The following is a 23,990-nucleotide window of genomic DNA, read 5'->3' as shown; positions in this document are numbered from 1 at the left end:
TATTCCGTCCTTATATCTCGACCTCCTATCCTGTCCTCCTATCCCGTCCTCCTATCCCGTCCTCCTATCTCAAACTCCCATCCCGACCTCCTATCCCGACCCGTAAAATGTGTAATGGGGGTAGTTAAGGGTTAAATTGACTATCCTATATTTTCAGTGGACATATAAGTAACATGTGACCAAGTATTATGGAAATATCTCCAGCCGTTTGGAAGTTATGCAGTAACATATATTTCCCATAGACTTGTATGGGACTTTAAACAAAAACCCCGCCCCTGGCAAATGGGGGTGAGTAAGGGTTAAATCCCCTATCCTATGTTTGTTGCTGACATATAAGTAACATGTGGCCAAGTTTCATGTTAATATGGAACACACACACATTTAGGGAGATTTATCAAAACCTGTCCAAAGGAAAATTTGCTGAGTTGCCCATAGCAACCAATCAGATCGCTTCTTCCATTTTTCAGAGGCCTTTTCAAAAATGAAAGAAGCGATCTGATTGGTTGCTATGGGCAACTCAGCAACTTTTCCTCTAGACAGGTTTTGATAAATCTCCCCCAATGAGTTTTATATATATATATACGGTAGATTATAAAAAGTGGCCCTTTTTTTTTTTTTAGTTCAGCCCCTGACCCCCCAAAATGTTAATGCACGTCCCCGTTGGGGGCTACTGGAACTAGGCAGTAAAGGAGGTAGAGGTGGCAATAGGGAATGCCCCCCCCCATATTGATTACGCAGAGTCAGCAGAAGGATTTGTTCCTTGCCTCAAGGCTACTTTAGGTTGGTGATCAGGCCGAGGAGCAGGCCGTGTTATGGAGCAGGACATGGAAGTTAGGGGCCAGTTGCAGTATGAAGGATGTCGAGGTCATGGACTACCCCTGTCTTACTGCTGTTATTGTTATGGGTGACGCCGGGCAATGACCGTATAAAGAGGGACCCACATTCTTCTCCTTGGTTACAGAAAACAAGATGTTGTACCACAACTTAAAGGGGTACTCCGGTGCTCCAGCGTTCTGAACATTTTGTCAGAGGCCGTGATCGTGACTCCACGGCCACACTCCCTCGTGATGTCACACCACGCCCCCTCCATTCATGTCTATGGGAGGGGGCGTGTCGGATGTCGCATTGATATAAATGGAGGGGGCTTGGCGTGACGGCACAAGGTGGCGTGGCCGTGGAGTCACGACAACTGCTGCAGGAACCCGGCGTTTGTTTAGTACGCCGGGTGCTGCTGGGGCCCCTCGCAATCTCCTGCAGCACCCTGGAATTGGCCACGACTCCACGGCCACGCCACCTTGTGCCGCCACGCCAAGCCCCCTCCATTCATATCAAAGGGAGGGGGCGTGTCGGATGACACACCCCCTCCCATAGGCATGAATGGAGGGGGCGTGGTGTGACGTCACGATCACGGCCTCTGACAAAATGTTCAAGAACGCTGGAGCACTGGAGTACCCCTTTTTTAAATCAACTGGTGCCAGAAAGTTAAACAGATTTATAAATGACTTCTATTTAAAAATCTTAATCCTTCCAGTACTTATCAGCTCCTGTATGCTTTACAGGAAGTTGTGTAGTTCTTTCCAGTCCAACCACAGTGCTCTCTGCTGACACATCTGTCCATGTCAGGAACTGTCCAGAGTAGGAGCAAATCCCCATAGCACACCTCTCCTGCTCTGGACAGTTCCTGACACGGACAGAGGTGTCAGCAGAGAGCACTGTGGTTGGACTGGAAAGAACTACACAACTTCCTGCAGAGCATACAGCAGCTGATAACTACTGGAAGGATTAAGATTTTTAAATAGAAGTTATTTACAAATCTGTTTAACTTTATGGCATCAGTTGATTTAAATTTTTTTTTTTCCAGCGGAGTACCCCTTTAAGGTTATTTTTTGTGCATACAAGGTTTCCTCTGGAAAACATATTTAGGAATTTGCCTCCATATTGTCATGGACTGGAAACATACGAAATGTGCAACCTGTGAAGCTGCCATGTGGGTCATGTGTTTTACAGGATATCAGCTGTAGTTTAAAGGGGTACTCCGATGGAAAACATTTTTTTTTAAATCAACTGGTGCCAGAAAGTTAAACAGATTTGTAGATTACTTCTATTAAAAAATCTTTACCCTTCCAGTACTTTTTAGCAGCTGTATGCTACAGAGGAAATTCCTTATTTCTTTCTTTTTCTTCGTTTTTGTCTTGTCCACAGTGCTCTCTGCTGACACCTCTGTCCGTGTCAGGAACTGTCCAGAGCAGGATAGGTTTGCAATGGGGATTTTCTCCTGCTCTGGACAGTTCCTGATACGGGCATCAGGTGTCAGCAGAGAGCACTGTGGTCAGACAGAAAAGAAATTCAAAAAGAAAAGAATTTCCTCGGTAGCATACAGCTGCTAAAAAGTACTGGAAGGGTAAAGCTTTTTTTAATAGAAGTCATTTACAAATCTGTTTAACTTTCTGTCACCAGTTCATTAAAAAAAAAAAAAAAATCCACCGGAGTACCCCTTTAAGTGGGGATTTTTGTGTAACTGTGGATGACACTGTTATGGGGAAACTGTGGATGTTTTGAAGACACCCTAAAAGGTACCTGCGAGGTTCCAGGTTCAATGTCCCTTTTCGCCGAAGCTACTAAGGGACCACAAATTCTCCCGGCATCCCCCTTGGCGTTAGCCAAGGTATCTGCCCGCAGAGCCGATAATGGTCTGTACCCTGCCCATGCAGGAGTACCCAGGGTTTTTGCCGGGAGGTGCGGAACCTAATAGCCACACACACCTCCCCTAGACCGCCAGGAGGGACAGCCAGAAGAGCTAACGCATCCTGACAAATCCTGTGGACACACAACACGCAAAAAGTGACACAGAGAGACAAAAATAAATAAATAAATAAGGGAATTTGCGCAGGTATACTGCCTGGACATCCGTCCGGATCTATAAAAATGTCTCTGATCTTAGCCAGAAGGCCGGGAATCAAGAGGTGAGTGCCACAAGGTGCAGAGTTCATGGTGCCCATGCTTCAACTCAGTGAGCCAATACTCCCAGTGAGTTTCGGCACCTTGGGGGTCACCACTCCCCGAGGCACCAAAAGTACCTCGGCTCTAGACCCTCTCAGCCTCATGGCGAGACCCGAAGGGGAACAGGTCACATCGGGGCAGCCGTCGAGCTGATTCCTCAGAACCAGCCCCGGAACGCTCCGGTACACCTGCTCCCTACCATGCTGCACCCATCCCCACCAGCTCCACACTGGCGTCGCCTGCCACTAGCATGAAACTGATAAGAACAGATACTACACTTGAAATTAGCCAAAAGGAGAAGACACCCTAAGCTCTGCCCCACTGACTATTGAACGTTCTTCCGCGGAGGGTAACTACTTTCTTTGGAACTTCTGTCGCGGACCTTGTGAACTGTGCAGTTCTCATTGGGAGGACCCCGCTGAACTCCTTGTGGGCATTCCACAAGATAAGTGGGAACAGGGCCTTATAGCTGTAAAACTGTTTTACTATTAGGGTTCCCACTACGTTTTGATGATCCGGTCACCGGATCTGGATGGAGGGAGTGAAAACCGGGCGCTCCCGTATCCCAGCCGGCCCCCGATCTCATTCATTTGAATGAGCCGACCGGAGTCACGTAGTGACTCCGGTCGGCTCATTCAAATGAATGAGATCGGGGCCGGGGCCGGCTGGGAATACAGGAGCATGCCCGGTTTTCACTCCCCCCCCCCCCCCTTGTGAACCCACGGATCTGATGAGTTGCGTTGTATTTGTTGCTGTACAGACTGAGTTGTAGCGGTCGGAGCAACTTGTTAGAATTCTCACTGAAATACACAGAACTGCTGTGATGGGAGACGCGGCGCCCCCTTCCCCCTCCCCCGTGAGCCGACGTCTGACAGATTAAACCACGAGAATAAACATTTCATCAAAACAAACGTGAAAAAACATCCGAGAGATTAAAGAAAGCGAATGACGGCGCGTTACAATGTAACCAGGATAAGGCAAGCAATGTAGCGGGAACGCTAGGAAAGCGATGTGTGGGGGGCCTCTCCTAGGGTGGGAGTAGTGTTCGTCCACTATTAATGCCCCCTGTCCCCCGATGCTATAAACGATGTATTAACCCTTTGTACTCACGTACTCACATCATGTGACTGACCGTCCGCGCGCCCCCTTGTGTCTCCTTACAGCGGTATCGGTCTGGCCAGAGCCCACTTCGAGAAGCAGCCACCCTCAAACCTCAGAAAATCCAACTTCTTCCATTTCGTCCTGGCGTTGTATGACCGTCAGGGGCAGCCGGTGGAGATCGAGAGGACGTCGTACATTGACTTTGTCGAGAAGGACAAGGTAGGCCGCGTTGTTGTAGGGGGGGGGGGGGGGGCTGGTGGCATCCTCCTGTCGCTATCGCAGTGGGCAACCAAGCGTACTAGATGTAGCTGTGTAAAGGCACACTGTATGGGAGAAGACCTATGACATCAGGTCGGGGTTCCAGGCATTGTTTTATACCGCTGAGCCTTACACCTTGTATGGTCCACATTAAATACCATCATCGTCTTCTACTTCACAGGAACAGAGTGGAGAGAAAACCAACAATGGCATCCATTATAGACTGCAGCTTCTCTACAGTAATGGTAAGAATCCATTCACAGCTCCCAACATGGTTATTCCATACCGAAATGCCAAACTGAAGGTCTCCAGGCGTGGCTAATCCATGCCAGCCAACACTGAACCGCAGGCTGCCAGGCATGGTTAATCAGTACTGACCAATATCATATCCTACTGAAAGCCACCAGGCATGGCTAATCAATAACAGCTGACAATGAACCGCAGGCTGCCAGGCATGGTTAATCAGTACTCGCCAATAACATACCCTACTGCAAGCCACCAGGCATGGCTAATCAATACCATCTGGCAGTGAACAGCAGGCTGCCAGGCATAGTTAATCAATATCAACAAACATTGTATTGCCAGGAATGCTTAATCAGTACTCGACAATAGCATACCATACTGCAAGCCACCAGGAATGGCTAAGCGGGGCTGAACAACATTATACTGCAGACTGCTAGGCATGACTAATCGATACCAGCCAACACTACTACAGACTGCTTGTCATGGTTAACCAATACCAGCCAACACCACAAGTATGGCTCCCAGAGATGGTTAATTACTACCAATGTTGCCAGGCATTCCTAATCAATACTGACCAACACTATACTGCAACCCACCAGGTATGGTTAATCAATACTGGTTAATGCTATACAGCAGACTACCAGGTGTGGCTAATCAATACCATTCAACAAGGAACCGCAGGCTGCCATGCATGGTTAATTAATATTAACCTACTCTATACTGCAAGCCACCAGGTAGGGTTATTCAATACTGGTCAACGCTATTCTGCCGACTACCAGGCATAGCTAATCAATACTCGCCAACAAAGAACCGTAGCTGTCAGGCATGGTAATTCAAAACTAATCAACTCTATACTGAAAGCCAACAAGTATGGTTAATGAATACTGGCCAACACCATACTGCAGACTAGCAGACATAGCTAATCAATACTGGCCAACACCATACTGCAGACTAGCAGACATAGCTAATCAATACTGGCCAACACCATACTGCAGACTAGCAGACATAGCTAATCAATACTGGCCAACAGTGAACCGCAGGCTGTCAGGCATGGTTAATCAATACCAACCAACACTGTATTGCCAGGTATGCTTAATCAGTACTAGCCAACACTAGAACGCAAGCCACCAGGTATGGTTAATCAATATTGGCCAACACTGTACTGCACACTACCAGGCGTAGTTAATCAATGCCAGCCAACCCTGAACTGTAGACTACCAGGCATGGCTAATCAATACAAGTCAGCACCACGCTACAGACTCCTAGAAGTGATAATCAACACTTATTCCTGATGACCCACTCTGAGGCATGGCTAATCAATACTTTACAATACACTCATTTCCTACCCCAACATATGGATAACCAATACTCTCAGACATGATTAATCAAGTCCTCTCAGCAGCAGAATGCTGATTCTGGGTCATCTATCACTGTCCGACTTTCTGCTCCCAGGCATAGCTAATCAATTGCCTATGGCTGAATGCAGACTCCCTGGATCTGCCAAAACTAAGCCTGGTTAAAAACTGTTGGTTGATCCCTGATTTCATTCATGAAGACAGGGTCAATCATATACCCCAATGTGCCCACTCCAGGCATGATGATTCGGTAGAGTACCTCCTGATCGGTGACACTAAGGCATGACTAATCAATACTTCTGTTTCCTGATTGTTGACTCTAAGGCATGGCTAATCAATACTTCTGTTTCCTGATTGTTGACTCTAAGGCATGGCTAATCGATACTTGTGTTTCCTGATTGTTGACTCTAAGGCATGGCTAATCAATACTTGTGTTTCCTGATTGCTGACTCTAAGGCATGACTAATCGATACTTGTGTTTCCTGATTGCTGGCTCTAAGGCATGGCTAATCAATACTTGTGTTTCCTGATTGCTGGCTCTAAGACATGGCTAATCGATACTTGTGTTTCCTGATTGCTGGCTCTAAGGCATGGCTAATCAATACTTGTGTTTCCTGATTGCTGGCTCTAAGGCATGGCTAATCGATACTTGTGTTTCCTGATTGCTGGCTCTAAGGCATGGCTAATCAATACTTGTGTTTCCTGATTGCTGACTCTAAGGCATGACTAATCGATACTTGTGTTTCCTGATTGCTGGCTCTAAGGCATGGCTAATCAATACTTGTGTTTCCTGATTGCTGGCTCTAAGACATGGCTAATCGATACTTGTGTTTCCTGATTGCTGGCTCTAAGGCATGGCTAATCAATACTTGTGTTTCCTGATTGCTGGCTCTAAGGCATGGCTAATCAATACTTGTGTTTCCTGATTGCTGGCTCTAAGACATGGCTAATCGATACCTGTGTTTCCTGATTGCTGGCTCTAAGGCATGGCTAATCAATACTTGTGTTTCCTGATTGCTGGCTCTAAGACATGGCTAATCGATACTTGTTGCCATTACCAAAACAATGATTTATGGATTGTAATCTTCTCTATACAAGAAAGCAGATTCTCACTGTGCCAGCACCCAGGCATGATTAATCAATGTGCCCTAGGTGGTTACATAATGACATAATGATGTCCACGTTCAGGAATAATGATGTCACAATTATTTGTATCCTCCAGGTCTCAGGACAGAGCAAGATCTTTACGTACGACTTATCGACTCCATGTCCAAGCAGGTAGGTCCTCACTTCGTGTAAGGACATAAGAGGAAGAGACTTGCATGATGTCATCAGAGGAACCTGCTTCCTTCTATGTTCTGATGAGGTCATCAAAGGACTAGAAGGGTTTATCGTAGTATTAGATTGAGTCCAACAAACAGTGAGGGTATGTGAGGATACTAGATGAAGTTGTCAGAGGGGTTAGATTAGGTCATCGGTGTGGTAGATGATGTCATCACTTCAGTGGTAGGTGTGGTATCACATGAGATTATTGTAGTGTTATGTGATGTCATCAGAATGACATGAGATTATTGTAGTGTTATGTGATGTCATCAGAATGACACAAGATTATTGTAGTGTTATGTGATGTCATCAGAATGACATGAGAATATTGTAGTGTTATGTGATGTCATCAGAATGACATGAGATTATTGTAGTGTTATGTGATGTCATCAGAATGACACGAGATTATTGTAGTGTTATGTGATGTCATCAGAATGACATGAGAATATTGTAGTGTTATGTGATGTCATCAGAATGACATGAGATTATTGTAGTGTTATGTGATGTCATCAGAATGACATGAGAATATTGTAGTGTTATGTGATGTCATCAGAATGACATGAGATTATTGTAGTGTTATGTGATGTCATCAGAATGACATGAGATTATTGTAGTGTTATGTGATGTCATCAGAATGACACGAGATTATTGTAGTGTTATGTGATGTCATCAGAATGACATGAGAATATTGTAGTGTTATGTGATGTCATCAGAATGGCGCATGAGATTATTGTAATGTTATGTGATGTCATCAGAATGACACGAGATTATTGTAGTGTTATGTGATGTCATCAGAATGGCACATGAGATTATTGTAATGTTATGTGATGTCATCAGAATGACACAAGATTATTGAAGTGTTATGTGATGTCATCAGAATGACATGAGAATATTGTAGTGTTATGTGATGTCATCAGAATGACACGAGATTATTGTAGTGTTATGTGATGTCACCAGAATGACATGAGAATATTGTAGTGTTATGTGATGTCATCAGAATGACACAAGATTATTGTAATATTATGTGATGTCATCAGAATGACATGAGATTATTGTAGTGTTATGTGATGTCATCAGAATGACATGAGAATATTGTAGTGTTATGTGATGTCATCAGAATGACACGAGATTATTGTAGTGTTATGTGATGTCATCAGAATGACATGAGAATATTGTAGTGTTATGTGATGTCATCAGAATGACATGAGAATATTGTAGTGTTATGTGATGTCATCAGAATGACATGAGATTATTGTAATGTTATGTGATGTCATCAGAATGACATGAGAATATTGTAGTGTTATGTGATGTCATCAGAATGACATGAGAATATTGTAGTGTTATGTGATGTCATCAGAATGACATGAGATTATTGTAGTGTTATGTGATGTCATCAGAATGACATGAGATTATTGTAGTGTTATGTGATGTCATCAGAATGACACGAGATTATTGTAGTGTTATGTGATGTCATCAGAATGACATGAGAATATTGTAGTGTTATGTGATGTCATCAGAATGGCACATGAGATTATTGTAATGTTATGTGATGTCATCAGAATGACACGAGATTATTGTAGTGTTATGTGATGTCATCAGAATGGCACATGAGATTATTGTAATGTTATGTGATGTCATCAGAATGACACAAGATTATTGAAGTGTTATGTGATGTCATCAGAATGACATGAGAATATTGTAGTGTTATGTGATGTCATCAGAATGACACGAGATTATTGTAGTGTTATGTGATGTCACCAGAATGACATGAGAATATTGTAGTGTTATGTGATGTCATCAGAATGACACAAGATTATTGTAATATTATGTGATGTCATCAGAATGACATGAGATTATTGTAGTGTTATGTGATGTCATCAGAATGACATGAGAATATTGTAGTGTTATGTGATGTCATCAGAATGACACGAGATTATTGTAGTGTTATGTGATGTCATCAGAATGACATGAGAATATTGTAGTGTTATGTGATGTCATCAGAATGACATGAGAATATTGTAGTGTTATGTGATGTCATCAGAATGACATGAGATTATTGTAATGTTAGACGATTTCACCAGAATCACTTGAGATATTACTGTAATGTTATGTGAGGTCACCAGAATACTAGATTTGTCTTCTGTACCATCAGACCACTGTATCATGGTGGATTGTAGAGAGTCTCTGCTGTTCTTCTGGTTCTCATGATAGGATGATGAGTTCTGGAGATCCTGAAAAGTTCTCTAGGTTCTGATGAGAGGATGATGAATTCTGGAGCTCCTATGAAGTTTTCTGGGTTCTGATGATTGGATGATGAATTCTGGAGATCCTGAGAAGTTCTCCAGGTTCTGATAATAGGATGATGAGTTCTGGAGATCCTGAAAAGTTCTCCGGGTTCTGATTATAGGATGATGAATTCTGGAGCTCCTATGAAGTTTTCTGGGTTCTGATGATAGGATGATGAATTCTGGAGAGTCTGAGAAGTTCTCCGGGTTCTGATGATAGGATGATGAGTTCTTGAGGTCCCAAGAAGTTCTCCGGGTTCTGATGATAGAATGATGAGTTCTGGAGATCCTGAGAAGTTCTTTGGGTTTTGAAAATAGTATGATGAGTTCTGGAGATCCTGAGAAGTTCTTTGGGTTCTGATGATAAGATGATGAGTTCTGGAGATCCTGAGAAGTTCTCCTGGTTCTGAATGTTGTATAACCTTAATATCTATTTCTTCCAGGCGATCATCTATGAGGGACAGGACAAGAACCCTGAGATGTGTCGGGTCCTCCTGACACATGAGATAATGTGCAGGTGGGTCTTCTGGTAGTGCGGGGTCTCTGTATAATCTTCATTAGATGTGACTGGAGTAGATGATCTGATGTAGATTATTACGTACAAAGTTAATGTTGTGTTTATTATGTTCTGTGATGTGTTTGAGGTGTGAAGCGTCTCGTCCTAGGAGATGATGCTTATAGACCGCCATATTGTATGTCTTCTGTTTTCTCCTATACGCCTGGTGGCTGCGGGGTTAATAATCCATCTCCTCAGCTCTCAGCTGCTGCGGCACTCCTCTCTATTGTTGGGTGGGGTCTCCTCCATCTCCAGTGCTGAACAATGCACAAGGAATTCATATTCTCCAGGGTCCAATATTTTGGGAGTAGGACAAACTTCTCGTTCCTTTCAGAGATATTAGGCTGGGGGGGTTTCTTTTCCATTAATCAGGGATATAGAGAGTATAAGACACTGATGTGTGATACATAAGGCATATAGGGTAATCTGCCATGTATAAGGGTGGAGAGGTTGTCTATGTGGGCACATGGTATGGTGTGTCTGCACTATGGTGGAGGATGGTATTGGTTCAGTATGAAAGTTGCAGTAGAAGGTATATGTATGTATGGAGGGTACATGTATGTATGGAGGTTAGGGGAGTGTATAGAGAGTATATGTATGTATGGAGGGTAGTGGAGTGTACAGTATAGAGGGTATATGTATGTATGGAGGGTAGTGGAATATATAGAGGGTATATGTATGTATGGAGGGTAGTGGAGTGTATGGAGGGTAGTGGAGTGTATGGAGGGTACATGTATGTGTGGAGGGTTGTGGAGTGTATGGAGGGTACATGTATGTGTGGAGGGTAGTGGAGTGTATGGAGGGTACATGTATGTGGGGAGGGTAGTGGAGTGTATGGAGGGTACATGTATGTATGTATGTAATGGGAGGGTAGTGGAATGTATGGAGGGTACATGTATGTGTAGAGGGTAGTGGAGTGTATGGAGGGTACATGTATGTGTGGAGGGTAGTGGAGTGTATGGAGGGTACATGTATGTATGGAGGGTTGTGGAGTGTATGGAGGGTACATGTATGTGTGGAGGGTAGTGGAGTGTATGGAGGGTACATGTGTGTGTGGAGGGTAGCGGAGTGTATGGAGGGTACATGTGTGTGTAGAGGGTAGTGGAGTGTATGGAGGGTACATGTATGTGTGGAGGGTAGTGGAGTGTATGGAGGGTACATGTATGTATGGAGTGTAGTGGAATGTATGGAGGGTACATGTATGTGTGGAGGGTAGTGGAGGGTATGGAGGGTACATGTGTGTGTAGAGGGTAGTGGAGTGTATGGAGGGTACATGTATGTGTGTGGAAGGTAGTGGAGTGTATGGAGGGTACATGTGTGTAGAGGGTAGTGGAGTGTATGGAGGGTACATGTGTGTGTAGAGGGTAGTGGAGTGTATGGAGGGTACATGTATGTATGTGGAGGGTAGTGGAGTGTATGGAGGGTACATGTATGTATGTGGAGGGTAGTGGAGTGTATGGAGGGTACATGTATGTGTGTGGAGGGTAGTGGAGTGTATGGAGGGTACATGTATGTGTAGAGGGTAGTGGAGTGTATGGAGGGTACATGTATGTGTGTGGAGGGTAGTGGAGTGTATGGAGGGTACATGTATGTGTAGAGGGTAGTGGAGTGTATGGAGGTTACATGTATGTATGTGGAGGGTAGTGGAGTGTATGGAGGATACATGTGTGTGTAGAGGGTAGTGGAGTGTATGGAGGTTACATGTGTGTGTAGAGGGTAGTGGAGTGTATGGAGGGTACATGTATGTGTGTGGAGGGTAGTGGAGTGTATGGAGGGTACATGTATGTGTAGAGGGTAGTGGAGTGTATGGAGGTTACATGTATGTATGTGGAGGGTAGTGGAGTGTATGGAGGGTACATGTGTGTGTAGAGGATAGTGGAGTGTATGGAGGGTACATGTGTGTGTAGAGGATAGTGGAGTGTATGGAGGGTACATGTGTGTGTAGAGGATAGTGGAGTGTATGGAGGGTACATGTATGTATGTGGAGGGTAGTGGAGTGTATGGAGGGTACATGTGTGTGTAGAGGGTAGTGGAGTGTATGGAGGTTACATGTGTGTGTATGGAGGGTAGTGGAGTGTATGGAGGTTACATGTGTGTGTAGAGGGTAGTGGAGTGTATGGAGGATACATGTGTGTGTAGAGGATAGTGGAGTGTATGGAGGGTACATGTGTGTGTAGAGGATAGTGGAGTGTATGGAGGGTACATGTGTGTGTAGAGGATAGTGGAGTGTATGGAGGGTACATGTATGTATGTGGAGGGTAGTGGAGTGTATGGAGGTTACATGTGTGTGTAGAGGGTAGTGGAGTGTATGGAGGTTACATGTGTGTGTATGGAGGGTAGTGGAGTGTATGGAGGTTACATGTGTGTGTAGAGGGTAGTGGAGTGTATGGAGGATACATGTGTGTGTAGAGGATAGTGGAGTGTATGGAGGGTACATGTGTGTGTAGAGGATAGTGGAGTGTATGGAGGGTACATGTGTGTGTAGAGGATAGTGGAGTGTATGGAGGGTACATGTGTGTGTAGAGGATAGTGGAGTGTATGGAGGGTACATGTATGTATGTGGAGGGTAGTGGAGTGTATGGAGGTTACATGTGTGTGTAGAGGGTAGTGGAGTGTATGGAGGTTACATGTGTGTGTATGGAGGGTAGTGGAGTGTATGGAGGTTACATGTGTGTGTAGAGGGTAGTGGAGTGTATGGAGGGTACATGTATGTATGTGGAGGGTAGTGGAGTGTATGGAGGTTACATGTGTGTGTAGAGGGTAGTGGAGTGTATGGAGGGTACATGTGTGTAGAGGGTAGTGGAGTGTATGGAGGTTACATGTGTGTGTAGAGGGTAGTGGAGTGTATGGAGGGTACATGTATGTATGTGGAGGGTAGTGGAGTGTATGGAGGTTACATGTGTGTGTAGAGGGTAGTGGAGTGTATGGAGGGTACATGTGTGTAGAGGGTAGTGGAGTGTATGGAGGTTACATGTGTGTGTAGAGGGTAGTGGAGTGTATGGAGGGTACATGTATGTATGTGGAGGGTAGATGAGTGTATGTAGGGTACATTTATGTGTGTAGAGGGTAGTGGAGTGTATGGAGGGTACATAATGTTGTATTATTGGCTGCATAGATCATGATATTTTTGAAGTGATGCACCTATAGGGGCGCAGAGGATGCAGTCACTCCAGGGGCCCTTGTGTCTGAGATATCCCATTGACCCTTTAGCCCCATAGGCTCGGCAGAAGTACTGTGATACCTGTCACAAATTAGGGGCGTGTTACATACTTGGCATTAAGCCGTAGTATCTTCAGTCCTTTCCTCAGAAAGTTTGTTCTCTAATGTGACGTGACGCCACCTGCTTGTTCAGTGTCTGCACAGACGACTCTTTGGGGGTTGGCATTCTCAGGGGTCCGCTCATTTTGTAGGAGGTCTGGAGATGTTCAGACAGTCATACAATTGTTCATCTATGGAGGTGAATTTGATGACTCTCTGTAACCCCCCCCCAGCTCCACCTCCACTGGGATTGGCTGGTGAATGGGTCCACAGCTGGGAGTGAGGTCCCTATGAGGACACGTAATGATCTGCCATGGATTGTCATCTTATGCCCTCCCGGTCCTTGAAGTGACATCTCTGTTGGCTTCAGGGGACCTCCTGGCTGGTTACAGTTGCCACCATCTCCACTTGTTTGTCCCAAAGGTGAAATGTCAGGGGAAGGAGGAGACTGTGGTTTATACAAAGGATTTGGGGTAATGAGTCTTGGATGAGCAGCGAGACCTTGTAGAGAGCGGCCGCCATCCCTGTTGCAGCTCCCCCCAGGGACCCCTCATTTACTAGACGTTTGCCGTCAAAGTTGTAAAGAACTAAAGTTAGGACCTTCTGTGTGGTGTATTGTTAAATGTCTGGGCAGAGTTAGGGTCTATTCACACAGCAGAATTTCCTCAAGCAGAAATCCTCCTCAAATGAAAGCCCAATACACTTCTATGGGAGTCCACACTCCTGTTCACACTTCTGCAGAATTTCCACTTGGATTCCGCCCCAATTCAGCACAAATTCCTCACAAGCGGAAGCGAAATTGGAGCGGATAAGCGGAAACTCGGCCTTGTGAATAGACCCTTATCCAATCTGAAGGTAGGAAAAATCTAAAATAATTATAATAATAATAAGATATATATATATATATATATATATATATATATATATATATATATATATATATATGTATCCAAGAAATAATAGGGCGGCACTCCAGCGATCCAAATGTACAAAAATAACTTTATTCACCCAATAGTGAAGCAACGTTTCAACCTTCTCAATGAGGTCTTTTTCAAGCTTGATAAAGACCTCATTGAGAAGGTTGAAACGTTGCTTCACTATTGGGTGAATAAAGTTATTTTTGTACATTTGGATCGCTGGAGTGCCGCCCTATTCTTTCCTGGATACATACCTGATTTGGACACCTTGGTCGAGTCTAACATAGGACTGAGCACCTGCCTAGATCCGGGGATTTGAATCCCACACGGTGCCACTCATCACTTGGAATTCTTATATATGTATATTCATGGCCGTAAATGTTGGCACCCCTGAAATTTATCAAGAAAATGAAGTATTTCTCACAGGAAAGGATTGCAGTAACACATGTTTTGCTAGACACATGTTTATTCCCTTTGTGTGTATTGGAATTAAACCAAAGGAGGAAAAAAAGAAAATTTGGACATATTGTCACCAAACTCCAAAAATGGGCTGGACAAAATTATTGTCACCCTTTCAAAATTGTGGAAAAATAAGATTGTTTCAAGCATGTGATGCTCCTTTATACTCACCTGGGGCAAGTAACAGGTGTGGGCAATATAAAAATCACATCTGAAAGCAGATAAAAAGGAGAGAAGTTCGCTTAGTCTTTGCATTGTGTGTCTGTGTGTGCCACACTAAGCATGGACAACAGAAAGAGGAGAAGAGAACTGTCTGAGGACTTGAGAACTAAAATTGTGGAAAAATATCAACAATCTCACGGTTACAAGTCTCCAGGGATCTAGATTTGCCTTTGTCCACAGTGCGCAACATTATCAAGAAGTTTGCAACCCATGGCACTGTAGCTAATCTCCCTGGGCGTGGACGGAAGAGAAAAATTGATGAAAGGTGTCAATGCAGGATAGTCCGGATGGTGGATAAGCAGCCCCAAACAAGTTCCAAAGATATTCAAGCTGTCCTGCAGGCTCAGGGAGCATCAGTGTCAGTGCAAACTATCCGTCAACATTTAAAGGAAATTAAACGCTATGGAGGAGACCCAGGAGGACCCCACTATGGAGGAGACCCAGGAGGACCCCACTATGGAGGAGACCCAGGAGGACCCCACTATGGAGGAGACCCAGGAGGACCCCACTATGGAGGAGACCCAGGAGGACCCCACTATGGAGGAGACCCAGGAGGACCCCACTATGGAGGAGACCCAGGAGGACCCCACTGCTGACACAGACATAGAAAAGCAAGACTACATTTTGCCAAAATGTACTGCAAGCCAAAATCCTTCTGGGAAAACATCTTGTGGACAGATGAGACCAAGATAGAGCTTTTTGGTAAAGCCCATCATTCTACTGTTTACCGAAAACGGAATAAGGCCTACAAAGAAAAGAGCACAGAACCTACAGTGACATATGGGGGAGGTCAATGATGTTTTGGGTTGTTTTGCTGCCTCTGGCACTGGGGGCCTTGAATGTGTACAAGACATCATGAAATCTGAGGATTACCAATGGATTTTGGGTCGCACTGTACAGCCCAGTGTCAGAAAGCTGGGTTTGCGTCTGAGATCTTGGGTCTTCCAGCAGAACAATGACCCCAAACATACGTCAAAAAGCCCCCAGAAATGGATGGCAACAAAGCTCTGGAGAGTTCTGAAGTGTCAGCAATGAGTCCAGATCTGAATCCCATTGATCCCCTGTGGAGAGATCTTATAATTACTGTTGGGAAAAGGCGCCTTCCAATAAGAGACCTGGAGCAGTTTGTAAAGGAAGAGTGGTCCAACATTCCGGCTGAGAGGTGTAAGAAGCTTATTGATGGTTATAGGAAGAGTGTTCCAACATTTTGGCTGAGAGGTGTAAGAAGCTTATTGATGGTTATAGGAAGAGTGTTCCAACATTCTGGCTGAGAGGTGTAAGAAGCTTATTGATGGTAATTTTTTTATTTTTTCCAAAGGGTGTGCAACCAAATATTAAGTTAAGGGTGCCAATAATTTTGTCCAGCCCATTTTTGGAGTTTGGTGACATTATGTCCAATTAGCTTTTTTGGTTTAGTTCCAATACACACAAAGGGAATAAACATGTGTTACTGCACTTTTCTTGAAAAATTTCAGGGGTACCAACATTTACGTGTGTGTGTGTATATATATATATATATATATATATATATATATATATATTTTTTTTTTTTTTTTTATTATTGTTATTATTATTATTATATAATAAAAACAAAACAACAATAATAATAATAATACTAAATATTTATATATTATATTAATTATTATGATAATATAATAATGATAATAATAAATATAATATATTATTATTATTATCATTATTAAATAATAATAATCATTTTATATTTTAGGATTCTGTTTTATGTTTTACATCATTAACGTAAAAAAAAAAATTCTCACATTTTATTTTATTTTAGTCGATGCTGCGACAAGAAAAGTTGCGGGAATCGGAATGAGACGCCCTCGGACCCGGTTATCATAGACAGGTGAGATACTGATAGCTGTCAACCATAGGAGGAATGACTGGGGGAGCGGACTTTAGTGCCTGTGTCTGATAATGAACAAAGTGATCAGCTTGCAATGTAGCCAGAGAAAGACCTGTGACATCACTGAGAGCCGGCCTATGAGATCATCAGAAAGTAATGACATCACAGACAAGCCAGTCTATGAAACCATCAAGAAGTAGTGACATCACAGAGAGCCGGCCTATGAGATCATCAGAAAGTAATGACATCACAGACAAACCAGTCTATGAAACCATCAAAAAGTAGTGACATCACAGAGAGCCGGCCAATGAGATCATCAGAAAGTAATGACATCACAGACAAACCAGTCTATGAAACCATCAAGAAGTAGTGACATCACAGAGAGCCGGTCTATGAGATCTTCAGAAAGCAGTGACATCACAAAAAAAAAACAGCCTAATAAATCATCAGAAACTAGTGACATCACAGAGCCAGCTTTTGATATCAACAGGAAGTAGTGACATCATAGAGCCGGCCAATGAAATCATCAGGATTTAGTGACATCCCTAGAGTAATGTGTGTATAATGTATATGTGTCTGTAGTATATATAGGCAGCCTCGACCATTTTGCTTGTTCTCGTAGACTTTGTTTTGGTCTCCTGCCCTGGACTTTTAGATTTTTTTTTTACTTTCCTGCCCTGGTCTCCGGTGTCTATCCCTGATCCTATAGACTTTGTTTGGGTGTCTATCCCTGGTCCTATAGACTTTGTTTGGGTGTCTATCCCTGGTCCTATAGACTTTGTTTGGGTGTCTATCCCTGGTCCTATAGACTTTGTTTGGGTGTCTATCCCTGGTCCTATAGACTTTGTTTGGGTGTCTATCCCTGGTCCTATAGACTTTGTTTGGGTCTCTATCCCTGGTCCTATAGACTTTGTTTGGGTGTCTATCCCTGGTCCTATAGACTTTGTTTGGGTGTCTATCCCTGGTCCTATAGACTTTGTTTGGGTGTCTATCCCTGGTCCTAAATACTTTGTTTGGGTGTCTATCCCTGGTCCTATAGACTTTGTTTGGGTGTCTATCCCTGGTCCTATAGACTTAGTTTGGGTGTCTATCCCTGATCCTATAGACTTTGTTTGGGTGTCTATCCCTGATCCTATAGACTTAGTTTGGGTGTCTATCCCTGATCCTATAGACTTTGTTTGGGTGTCTATCCCTGATCCTATAGACTTTATTTGGGTGTCTATCCCTGGTCCTATAGACTTTGTTTTGGTCTTTTGCCCTGGTATGTAGACTTTATTTGGGTGTCTATCCCTGGTCCTATAGACTTTGTTTGGGTGTCTATCCCTGGTCCAATAGACTTTGTTTGGGTGTCTATCCCTGGTCCTATAGACTTTGTTTGGGTGTATATCCCTGGTCCTATAGACTTTGTTTGGGTGTCTATCCCTGGTCCTATAGACTTTGTTTGGGTGTCTATTCCTGGTCCTATAGACTTTGTTTGGGTGTCGATCCCTGGTCCTATAGACTTTGTTTGGGTGTCTATCCCTGGTCCTGTAGACTTTGTTTGGGTATCTATTCCTGGTCCTATAGACTTTGTTTGGGTGTCGATCCCTGGTCCTATAGACTTTGTTTGGGTGTTTTATCCCTGGTCCTATAGACTTTATTTGGGTGTCTATCCCTGGTCCTATAGACTTTGTTTTGGTCTCCTGCCCTGGTATGTAGACTTTCTTTGGGTGTCTATCCCTGGTCCTATAGACTTTGTTTGGGTGTCTATCCCTGGTCCAATAGACTTTGTTTGGGTGTCTATCCCTGGTCCTATAGACTTTGTTTGGGTGTCTATCCCTGGTCCTATAGACTTTGTTTGGGTGTCTATCCCTGATCCTATAGACTTTGTTTGGGTGTCTATCCCTGATCCAATAGACTTTGTTTGGGTGTCTATCCCTGGTCCTATAGACTTTGTTTGGGTGTCTATCCCTGATCCTATAGACTTTATTTGGGTGTCTATCCCTGATCCTATAGACTTTCTTTGGGTGTCTATCCCTGGTCCTATAGACTTTATTTGGGTGTCTATCCCTGATCCTATAGACTTTATTTGGGTGTCTATCCCTGATCCTATAGACTTTGTTTGGGTGTCTATCCCTGGTCCTATAGACTTTGTTTGGGTGTCGATCCCTGGTCCTATAGACTTTGTTTTGGTCTTTTGCCCTGGTATGTAGACTTTATTTGGGTGTCTATCCTTGGTCCTATATACTTTCTTTGGGTGTCTATCCCTGGTCCTATAGACTTTGTTTGGGTGTCTATCCCTGGTCCTATAGACTTTGTTTGGGTGTCTATCCCTGGTCCTATAGACTTTGTTTGGGTGTCTATCCCTGGTCCTATAGCCTTTGTTTGGGTGTCTATCCCTGGTCTTATAGACTTTGTTTGGGTGTCTATCCCGTGTCCTATAGACTTTGTTTGGGTGTCTATCCCTGGTCCTATAGACTTTGTTTGGGTGTCTATCCCTGGTCCTATAGACTTTGTTTGGGTGTCTATCCCTGGTCCTATAGACTTTGTTTGGGTGTCTATTCCTGGTCCTATAGACTTTGTTTGGGTGTCTATCCCTGGTCCTATAGACTTTGTTTGGGTGTCTATCCCTGGTCCTATAGACTTTGTTTGGGTGTCTATCCCTGGTCCTATAGACTTTGTTTGGGTGTCTATCCCTGGTCCTATAGACTTTGTTTGGGTGTCTATCCCTGGTCCTATAGACTTTGTTTGGGTGTCTATCCCTGATCCTATAGACTTTGTTTGGGTGTCTATCCCTGGTCCTATAGACTTTGTTTGGGTGTCTATCCCTGGTCCTATAGACTTTGTTTGGGTGTCTATCCCTGGTCCTATAGACTTTGTTTGGGTGTCTATCCCTGATCCAATAGACTTTGTTTGGGTGTCTATCCCTGATCCTATAGACTTTGTTTGGGTGTCTATCCCTGATCCTATAGACTTTGTTTGGGTTTCTATTCCTGGTCCTATAGACTTTGTTTGGGTGTCGATCCCTGGTCCTATAGACTTTGTTTGGGTGTCTATCCCTGGTCCTATAGACTTTGTTTGGGTATCTATTCCTGGTCCTATAGACTTTGTTTGGGTGTCGATCCCTGGTCCTATAGACTTTGTTTGGGTGTCTATCCCTGGTCCTATAGACTTTGTTTGGGTATCTATTCCTGGTCCTATAGACTTTGTTTGGGTGTCGATCCCTGGTCCTATAGACTTTGTTTGGGTGTCTATCCCTGGTCCTATAGACTTTGTTTGGGTGTCTATCCCTGGTCCTATAGACTTTGTTTGGGTGTCTATCCCTGGTCTTGTGAACTTTGTTTGGGTCTCCTGGCCTGATTTTGTTGGATTTTTCTTCCCTGGCCTTGTAGACTTTGTTTGCGTCCCCGGCTCTTGTCTCATACACTTTGGGTCCCCTGCCCTGGTTTTGTAGACTATTTGTGAGTCTCTTCCCTGGTCTCATAGACTTTGTTTGTTTGGGTTTTCTGTCCTGGTTTTGTAGACTTTGTGTGAGTCTCTTGCCACAGTCTTATAGATTTTGTGAGTCTCTTGCCGCAGTCTCATAGATTTTGTGAGTCTCTTGCCGCAGTCTCGTGGATTGTGTGTAAGTCTCTTGCCGCAGTCTCATAGATTGTGTGTGAGTCTTTTGCCGCAGTCTCGTAGATTGTGTGCAGTCTCGTAGATTGTGTGTGAGTCTCTTGCAGCAGTCTCGTAGATTGTGTATGAGTCTTTTGCCACAGTCTCGTAGATTGTGTGCAGTCTCGTAGATTGTGTGTGAGTCTCTTGCAGCAGTCTCGTAGATTGTGTGAGTCTCTTGCAGCAGTCTCGTAGATTGTTAGTCTCTTGCCGCATTCTCAGATTTTGTGGGTCTCTTGCTGCAGTCTCATAGATTTTGTGAGTCTCTTGCTGCAGTCTAGTGGATTGTGTGTGAGTCTCTTGCTGCAGTCTCGTAAATTTTGTGAGAGTCTCTTGCTGCAGTCTCATAGATTGTGTGTGAGTCTCTTGCTTCAGTCTCGTAGAATTTGTCAGTCTCCTGTCTCAGTCTCGCAGATTGTGTGTGAGTCTCTTGCCGCAGTCTCATAGATTTTGTGAGTCTCTCGCTGCGGTCTTGTCAGCTGCCTTCATGCTTTGTGTTCTCTTTCTGCATTGTGGTTCCTGATCCTTGTCTTTGTCCGTCTCTTTCTTGTCTCACCGTCCCCCCCGTCTCGGCCGTGGAGTGTTATCTTGCACATTGTCTTCAGACCTTTCTATTGATACTAGATGGCTTCCTTGTGGAGCTGTCAGTCAATGGCTGGAGATAAGCGTCTCCCTTCAGCACCGCACTCTTATAGTCACAGTATCCTGTGAATGACTTTTGGAGCTCCTGTCACCATATAAGACCCGCACACACAACGCACACAGCGTCCCCCTCCTGCCTGGGAAAGGTCAATGAAACAATGGATTAGAAATACCAGTTGTGAGGCAGGAAGGGCCTATACACATTGTATATTCCCTGGGTTAAAGGGGTACTCCGCTGCTTAGCGTTTGGTAAACTGTTCCGAACGCTGTAGCTGGGAGCTCGTCACGTCAAAACCCCGCCCCCTCATGACATCCCACCCCGCCCCCTCAATGAAAGTCTATGGGAGGGGGCGTGACGGCAGTCACGCCCCCTCCCATAGACTTGCATTGAGGGGGTGGGGCGTGACATCATGAGGGGCGGGGGCTATGACATCAGGAGCTCCCGACTGCAGCGATCGGAACAGTTTGTTCCAAATGCTGAACAGCGGAGTACCCCTTTAAGTCTTTGTTCCTTCCTTACTACCTTGCCATGTTGAAATGCACAAGTGTTTCTTATAGTTTACATATAGCTCCTATACCCCTCTGAATGCTGTAAATGGTGAATAAATACCCACTGTAATTTGAGAAGATAAGAATCATCCTAATATTTAAGTGATGACCCCATCCCATCAGCGACCATTAATGACTCCAACCCCCCTTTCATGCGAGACCAGTAAGGACCCCATCCTATAGAAGATCAATGTTCACCCATCATTCCCTAGGGAACCATTGATGACTCCCCCCCCCAAAAAAAAGGAAACCAATGAGCCCCTCATTTCATCGACCAGTGATTACCCCCCCCCCCCATACCATAGGAGATCAGTGATGATCTGTCATCTTATAGGAGATAAGTGATGATCTGTCATCTTATAGAAGATCAGTGATGATCTGTCATCTTATAGGAGATCAGTGATGATCAGTCATCTTATAGAAGGTCAGTGATGATCTGTCATCTTATAGGAGACCAGTGATGATCAGTCATCTTATAGAAGATCAGTGATGATCTGTCATCTTATAGGAGATCAGTGATGATCAGTCATCTTATAGGAGACCAGTGATGATCTGTCATCTTATAGGAGATCAGTGATGATCAATCATCTTATAGGAGATCAGTGATGATCTGTCATCTTATAGGAGATCAGTGATGATCTGTCATCTTATAGGAGATCAGTGATGATCTGTCATCTTATAGGAGATCAGTGATTGTAATCTTATAGGAGATCAGTGATTGTCATCTTATAGGAGATCAGTGATGATCTGTCATCTTATAGGAGATCAGTGATTGTCATCTTATAGGAGATCAGTGATTGTCATCTTATAGGAGATCAGTGATGATCAGTCATCTTATAGAAGGTCAGTGATGATCAGTCATCTTATAGGAGATCAGTGATGATCTGTCATCTTATAGGAGATCAGTGATGATCAGTCATCTTATAGGAGATCAGTGATGATCAGTCATCTTATAGAAGGTCAGTGATGATCAGTCATCTTATAGGAGATCAGTGATGATCTGTCATCTTATAGGAGACCAGTGATGATCTGTCATCTTATAGGAGATCAGTGATGATCTGTCATCCTTGTAGGAGATCAATGATGATCTGTCATCTTATAGGAGACCAGTGATGATCTGTCATCTTATAGGAGACCAGTGATTATCTGTCATCTTATAGGAGATCAGTGATGATCTTTCATCTTATAGGAGATCAGTGATGATCTGTCATCTTATAGGAGATCAGTGATGATCTGTCATCTTATAGGAGATCAGTGATGATCTGTCATCTTATAGGAGACCAGTGATTATCTGTCATCTTATAGGAGATCAGTGATGATCTGTCATCTTATAGGAGATCAGTGATGATCTGTCATCTTATAGGAGATCAGTGATGATCTGTCATCTTATAGGAGATCAGTGATGATCTGTCATCTTATAGGCGACCAGTAATGATCTGTCATCTTATAGGAGATCAGTGATGATCTGTCATCTTATAGGAGATCAGTGATGATCAGTCATCTTATAGGAGACCAGTGATGATCTGTCATCTTATAGGATACCAGTGATGATCAGTCATCTTATAGGAGATCAGTGATGATCTGTCATCTTATAGGAGATCAGTGATGATCTGTCATTTTATAGGAGACCAGTGATGATCTGTCATCTTATAGGAGACCAGTGATGATCAGTCATCTTATAGGAAATCAGTGATGATCTGTCATCTTATAGGAGATGAGTGATGATCTGTCATCTTATAGGAGACCAGTGATGATCTGTCATCTTATAGGAAATCAGTGATGATCTGTCATATTATAGGAGATCGGTGATGATCTGTCATCCTATAGGATATCAGTGATGATCTGTCATCTTATAGGAGATCAGTGATGATCAGTCATCTTACAGACCAGTGATGATCTGTCATCTTATAGGAGACCAGTGATGATCTGTCATCTTATAGGAGACCAGTGATGATCTGTCATCTTATAGGAGATCAGTGATGATCTGTCATCTTATAGGAGATCAGTGATGATCTGTCATCTTATAGGAGATCAGTGATGATCTGTCATCTTATAGGAGATCAGTGATGATCTGTCGTCTTATAGGAGATGAGTGATGATCTGTCATCTTATAGGAGATCAGTGATGATCAGTCATCTTATAGGAAATCAGTGATGATCTGTCATTTTATAGGAGTTCAGTGATGATCTGTCATCTTATAGGAGACCAGTGATGATCAGTCATCTTATAGGAGATCAGTGATGATCAGTCATCTTATAGGAGACCAGTGATGATCTGTCATCTTATAGGAGACCAGTGATGATCAGTCATCTTATAGGAGAC

General features: G+C 43.7%; 1 protein-coding gene across 5 annotated transcripts in view; it reads left to right on the top strand.

The window, feature by feature from the left end:
• The window catches only part of LOC130298267 (transcription factor COE3-like), a 131,292-nt gene that overhangs the window by 43,140 nt on the left and 64,162 nt on the right, over positions 1-23,990 (top strand). For 4 of the 5 annotated variants that reach the window (XM_056551294.1, XM_056551232.1, XM_056551337.1 and 1 more), the window contains exons 2-6: positions 4,164-4,320; positions 4,541-4,604; positions 7,180-7,235; positions 10,009-10,082; positions 16,773-16,841. In XM_056551294.1, coding sequence (XP_056407269.1) covers positions 4,164-4,320; positions 4,541-4,604; positions 7,180-7,235; positions 10,009-10,082; positions 16,773-16,841 — 420 coding nt within the window. Of the gene's footprint in view, positions 1-751; positions 865-4,163; positions 4,321-4,540; positions 4,605-7,179; positions 7,236-10,008; positions 10,083-16,772; positions 16,842-23,990 lie in introns of those variants that run through there. The other variant, XM_056551348.1, reaches the window with a different exon arrangement.

The sequence above is a fragment of the Hyla sarda genome, chromosome 1, assembly GCF_029499605.1.
Source record: "Hyla sarda isolate aHylSar1 chromosome 1, aHylSar1.hap1, whole genome shotgun sequence".
Lineage (NCBI taxonomy): Eukaryota > Metazoa > Chordata > Amphibia > Anura > Hylidae > Hyla > Hyla sarda.
The sequence above is the reverse complement of the archived record's forward strand: the minus strand, read 5'-3'. Positions and strand labels throughout refer to the sequence as shown.